The sequence below is a fragment of the Aspergillus stella-maris genome, assembly GCF_047715825.1.
Source record: "Aspergillus stella-maris strain CBS 113639 unplaced genomic scaffold BDV14scaffold_193, whole genome shotgun sequence".
Taxonomy (NCBI): Eukaryota; Fungi; Ascomycota; class Eurotiomycetes; order Eurotiales; family Aspergillaceae; genus Aspergillus; species Aspergillus stella-maris.
In genome coordinates this window covers 1-5685 of record NW_027396987.1, presented here as the reverse complement: position 1 = coordinate 5685, position 5685 = coordinate 1, and the positions used below count along the sequence as shown (strand labels likewise).

At 50.7% G+C, this 5685-nt stretch overlaps 3 protein-coding genes across 3 annotated transcripts; 1 reads left to right on the top strand and 2 right to left on the bottom strand.

Annotated features, from left to right (window-relative positions):
* Nucleotides 1-343: 343 nt before the first annotated feature.
* Nucleotides 344-772, top strand: BDV14DRAFT_206493 (uncharacterized protein; the record flags this gene model as incomplete). Its single annotated transcript, XM_073774919.1, has 1 exon — nt 344-772. One exon carries the CDS (start codon nt 344-346, stop codon nt 770-772), a length of 429 nt encoding a protein of 142 aa, XP_073621592.1.
* A 1776-nt stretch (nt 773-2548) lies between these two features.
* On the bottom strand, nt 2549-3280 carry BDV14DRAFT_206492 (tetratricopeptide repeat protein; the record flags this gene model as incomplete). The annotated part of the gene is made up of 1 exon (XM_073774918.1): nt 2549-3280. The coding sequence occupies one exon, from the start codon at nt 3278-3280 to the stop codon at nt 2549-2551; it is 732 nt and encodes a 243-aa protein (XP_073621591.1).
* Nucleotides 3281-3627: 347 nt separating this feature from the next.
* Nucleotides 3628-5242, bottom strand: BDV14DRAFT_39722 (SDR family NAD(P)-dependent oxidoreductase). Its single transcript, XM_073776683.1, has 5 exons — nt 5130-5242; nt 4867-5017; nt 4299-4799; nt 4016-4238; nt 3628-3910 (listed from the first exon to the last, which is right to left on the bottom strand). Exons 3-5 carry the CDS (start codon nt 4779-4781, stop codon nt 3708-3710), a joined length of 909 nt encoding a protein of 302 aa, XP_073621590.1. The 5' UTR covers nt 4782-4799; nt 4867-5017; nt 5130-5242; the 3' UTR covers nt 3628-3707.
* Nucleotides 5243-5685: the final 443 nt, after the last annotated feature.

The window sequence follows — 5685 nt, the reverse complement described above, 5'->3', positions numbered from 1 at the left end:
TATAAAGGATCTTTAGCAGCAAGGCGGCGAGGGAGGGAGGAAGGCAGGCACGTTTCGCAAGAGAATAAGGAAGATCCGCACTTTAAAACACTATATAAATCATGAAGATTAATGAAATAGCGGTCTGAATAGCTTCAAAACTAGGTCTCAAAGAGGTTAATAGATAATCCTTAATGTTGGTAGGATTTATGATGTATCAAAACATTCGTTGCCATAGTAATTTACTAGCACGTGGATGGTGTGGTACATCTGTGTTCCTAGCGTCATTACTAGCGCGGCGAAGACTTTTGGTGCACACCTCCGTAGACGCCTTGTCGTCGTCGACTTTCTTATATCCCGGACCATGCTTATCCTGTTCGCTGCGACTGCTGCAGCGCGCACGGCCGCCTTCGTACCTGTATACATCGTCCCTTTCTTTTTCCAATTTACCCGCGGCGACGATGCCTTTGACTCGGGCGTCCGACTTCTACCATTTATTGTCCTCTGCATATTCACCATCATCGCTAATGGCGCCCTCATATCCAAGTTTTGCTTCTATATGCTGTGGTATACCTTCGGTGGTGCTCTGTTCCTGACCGGCGGCGCGCTATTCTACACCGTTGATATCGACACCTCTGTGGCCCGGATCTACGGGTACGATTACTCAGCAGTCAGACAAGACCGTCTCGCTGGATGTGTGTCTGGATGTATTCTGCCTGGCGTCGCCGTCCCCAACAACGGCTGCGGGGCGGGCCACCTACGGTCTTCCAGCTCAGCCTGCTACGGTCTCTGACACGCCCCTGGTCCATCGCTTCCATGATTCTACTGCCGAGGGACCCGATCGCTTCCTAGCACATCTTCCGCGAAATCTGGCCTCGATCGAATCCTTAACCATTCGGGACAATGCCACGGCGATGTCCTGCAATATCTCATTTCCAAGGCGCCGCAGCTCAGGAAGCTCGAGACGGCGAATGTGCCTGCATACGCCTTTTTCGGGTCTCAAGCTGACCGCATCTGGGAAATCTACGGCGCCTCCAGCTCGAGAAGATCGTCCTGGCATCGAATCGACTGCAGGGGTGGAGGGCACTAGCACGATATTTTCGACTTGCTGCGCAGCCAGCGACACACACTCAAGAAAATCGCCCTCTCCAGGGTAGGTTTCTGGGACTGGCCTTCGGCCCTGGCAGCCCTCGGCAATGCTAATACTGGGCTATCCGCCCTTGAGCAGTTCAGCGTCGACAACTGTGTCGAGCACCCCACCGGCAAGCGTGTTTGGTTCCAACTGCCTGGCCCTGTTAAGGGTTGTTTTGTGGCAACCCCACCTGAAACAAGGATGTTGGCTCGTCGCGCGGAGCCTATCGAGCTCTTCCATGGCTACTTCAGCTATTCGGGACCGGATCCCGTGGGTTTCTTGCGTGACGCTGTGGGTTATGTCGAGGTATATTCTGATCGTATTTGGAAGGAGGCTCTGTTAATACTGGATTGGGGTCTACTTGACGGATTACTGTTCCTGTGATGGAGTAAAGGGATGGATACCAGTTATCAAGCTACCAGGCAATCGGGAAGTACTGCCGTATCTCATTTCTCATTCTACAATGAATTAGTTGAGGTTCCTTTGATTGTACAGCAAATATACCGAATGCTCCAGTCTCTGGGGGTTTGCAGGGAGTCTGGTTTCAAGTACAAGCACATTTCTATTAATAGTGCACTATTTGGCTTATAAACCTGATTTGAGGCGTGCTTGGATAACGACAAGATCTACCTGCTACTATCATGTAGCCAGGTTACAAGATGGCAGAAGCTATATTGGCATGAGTTATAATGACAAACAGAGCTTTCCTACTGAGTACACACGGGCTCCTCCATGTATATCGGGATAACATAGGAAACCTTAAGAGTCTTCCCTGCAACCAATACATTGTGGGTATCCGCACAAATGACAATGCGCGCCCGAAATATAGGGGTTTATAGGAGAGCCGCAATTGCAACATACCCACCCACCACTTGTAGCGGGGCTTTGCACCCCGTATCTAGAATATGAGACCTTGGCAATGGCCTGGGAGTGCGGTCTGGGTCTAGTAGTGGTATCTTTAACTGCAGTCCGAGCACTTGCTCCCCCTGGCCCATCTTTCTGTCTTGTCTCTAGAGTTGTCTTGCCACTTTGTTCAAGTCCACGAAGTGTATGCGCTATTGTCAAAGTCAAGGTATGGCGCGTGCCCATGACCTTTACATACCCTGCATGGCACCGTTTAAACATTTGCTTCGCCTCTTCACGATTGCCTTGTGTCTGGTGGAGGTTCCCAAGATTGTACATGGTCAGTAGTGTGGAGGTGTGGTCTGGGCCTAGTATTCTCTCGCATCTCCTCAATGCTCGCTGGAGCATCTCCTCAGCCAGATGTAGGTCTCCGCGCTTTGTGTAAAGAAGCCCAAAGTTGTTAACTGTATCCAGGGCGGCAATATTGTTCAATCCGATCGACCTTTCGAAGCCGGCCAGCGCCCACTTATAAAGCTCCTCTGCTTTATCCAGGCTTTCCGCTCTTGTAAATACATATCCAAGACTATTCACAGACTACAGAGTTGAGAGGTGGTCATGGCCTAGCACTTTCTCCCTCCCCGCAAGGGCACGCCGACACATCCGCTCGGCTTCCTGTATGTTCCCGAGATTCGTATATACGATGCCCAGAATATTGACAGTATCAAAGGTCTTAAGGTGCTCCAAGTCAAACAGGGCCTCTCTGCCAAGGAGAGCCCTGCGGTATGCCTCCTCTGCCACCGTCAGCTTCCCCTGGCTCAAGTACAGAGAGCCTAATTCATGAATCGCGTCGAAGAGTCTAGGCTTTGGTGGGATGTTCCAGTTCCTAATCAGCTTCAGCATTTGATCTGCGTGTGAAAGTAACCGCTGCTGTAGTCTCAATTGCTCGCTTTCGTTTCTGGCAGTCGGCACATGCACAATAGCCGACAAGGCCATCGCCTTGAGCTGGTCCATCTTTCCTGTACTGTTCTTGTCGTAGAAGGCCTGGAGGCACCATTCCTGGACAACTGGATGAATCGAGTACGATCCTCCCCTCTGATTAGTCTCAACTAGTGAGAAATTGATGAAAGGCATAAGTGTAGCCACAAAGGTCATCTCACTGGCCAGACTACTACGAAACCAGTTTGGAGCATCTGGGGCTCGGCCACACGCCTGGACCAGTGCGAACCATATATCCCGATGATCAAAGGTGGCAAGGAGGATCAAGAGCTCCGCGGCATCCTGGTGCTGCTGTTGAATTTTGTTGTATATCAGCAACCATGTTGTCATTATGTTTCCCTGGAAATAAAAGTGTGGAGGATCGGAACGGGTCATTAGTTCAGACCAGGAGCTGCCATGGTACTCTAGGTATCTGGAGAATGTAATTCCAGACTGGGCAAGGTGAGGCAAGGACTCTAACCTTGGCTCCCATGGTCCAAATTGAACCGGTTATCGACATTCTCTATGTTGATCTACAAAGGCTGGTGTTCAACTGAGTTTTCTACCCATGACTCTAGCCTGATACGTGAGTGGGCTCTGAAGGTGAGTTCTAACTAAATGTTGATCCAATGGGAATGAAGGCAAGTGGTTAACAAATTAATATAGGTCAACTTTCACGTTCATGAAGGAATATGTTCTGTTCGGGCTTGAATTTGCCGGCTGTAGGATTTTCGTTTTGAAAGTAGGAATCGTTTTGGTGAAATCTTCGGGAGCGATTCTAAGTCGTCTCCTCCCAGGAGAGCGTGCTAGATCCCAGCCCCTTGACCCCGATCTTAAGAAAATCCGGATCCTCGTCAATCAGCCCCCTCACTGCCCCCGACTGCAGCTCCGTAACATCCCAGTTCGAGTGCACAAATCGGCCGTGTAGGAATTTCGCCTCGTCGGACGAAGCCCAGACAGCAAATTGACCGGGGACGTTGACTGTACAAAAGAACGATCGAGTTAGCTACAATTCTGTTACAAGTCTGTTTTCCTCTTGCGGGTAGTCTGTGAATGCAACACTGCGATTTCAAAATGAGCGCTCACCATCAGTCCAGGGAAGAGTATTCTCGTCATATCCATGCTCCCTGGCCGTCTGCGTAAGGACAGCCCCGGGGTGATAGCTCAGGACCTGAATCTCGTCGGTGGAGACATTCCGTGTGAGAAGCTGGAGGAGCAAAGCGGCTGCGTTCTTGCTCGCGCCGTAGTTTAGATTAGTGGATGCGGCGTCGGGGTTGTAGATTGCCATTGTGGACACGTTGATGAGATACTGGAAGAGGACATCATCAGGCTGGTTGTTTTCATGGAGGGTTGCAAAATGATCGATTACCTTCTTAGACCCTGGCTTCTGTTTCGACAGCAGCTGCGCAAACCGATAACTCGCAAGGACATTGACCGTATAATCCTCGAGAAGAGTCTCAACCCCAATCTCAAGAACAGGCCTCTCAACCGAAAAGCTCGCTGCATTCAGCACAACAATGTCGACGGTGATACCCTCGTCTTCCAGTGACTTCCATAGGTGCTCGATACTCTCTAGCGAGGCAATATCACACAGTCGCCCGTCAATCTTTCCCTGGTACCATGGAAGCTCGGTGGATAGCGAAGCAGCGGCTTCAGTCACAGCCGCTGGCCGGCGCCCCACGATGATCACCCGGTCTGCGCTGGCTTCCGCGAAGGCACGCGAAACTGCGTAGCCGATGCCCGAGGAGCCGCCGGTGACAATAACTGTGCGGCCCTTTTGACTTAACTGCGGGCGATGAGGGTCGATTGCTTCGTAGGGGAAGCGCTGGATCTTGGGTGGGAAGCTGGTCATGGTTGCTGATGGTTGTCGCTGACCATAAGGGTTTGTGTGGACGAACAGTCTGGGGACTCAGGAGGGATTTATATGCCAAACGTACCTACGTATATTTCTTGGAAGATTGACATGATTTCAAATCATCCTTGTTTTATCCATGTGTATATTCGTCGCATTCAAAGTTCGTAGCGCCATTGAGCTTCGTATTCCTACTTGGCATGGCAGCCGCAGCGTCACACACTAGCTTACTCATGCTTAGTAGAGGGTGCATTAGCTTGGCTCTGTATTTAGATCTCATTCGGCCGAAGCCACCGGAATGAAGCCCCCGGTTATAGGGATGGTTTGATTCTCGGGGCGGGGACTCACTGTCTGGGGAGACTTGGCCTTGAGCGCTCGGAGCCCGGAACCCCGGGTGCATGCCGGTTAGTAGCCCTGCAATATGTCGGAGACTTTAATGGCAGCGTTGCAACTTTAGGTGTATCGGGCTCAGCCGTGCCACATATTAAGCGTTACTAATACTGTCATAGCTCTTGACTTCCTGCTTAGTAGCAGCCTGATAGGGTGAGCTTCAGCTCCCCGTACCATATCAGACGGCATGGCTTGGCTCTACATCATAGGCGCGACCTTTGTAGACTTATCTGGTGAGATTGAAAGTCCTCCCCTTTTGTGGAACAATCCTGGGGGTTGAAGCGTTCAAGTTGATGGTTTTGCGAGATACTCCACCCCCTTGTTATGTACGTAAAAGATAAATAGCTATAGATGTCACAGTGCGCAACTAGATACCTGATTCCTGCCTGATTCCTGCCTGATAAAGGTATATATATGCGAGAGCAGTGTAGAGCCTTCGGCTCTACATCCTAGTCTTTTGCTGATAGTGCAGCGGTTTAGGCTTCTGAATGCTCCCAGAGGTCGCGCCGTGACA

Bases quoted from the DNA above. Each gene is read 5' to 3' on its own strand.
- BDV14DRAFT_39722 (XM_073776683.1), bottom strand. From the start codon at position 4,781: ATGACCAGCTTCCCACCCAAGATCCAGCGCTTCCCCTACGAAGCAATC. The intron at 4,239-4,298 runs GTAATCGATCAT...GTCCTCTTCCAG, and splicing joins AGAAGCCAGGGTCTAAGAAG to TATCTCATCAACGTGTCCAC. The intron at 3,911-4,015 runs GTGAGCGCTCAT...TCTTTTGTACAG, and splicing joins TACTCTTCCCTGGACTGATG to TCAACGTCCCCGGTCAATTT.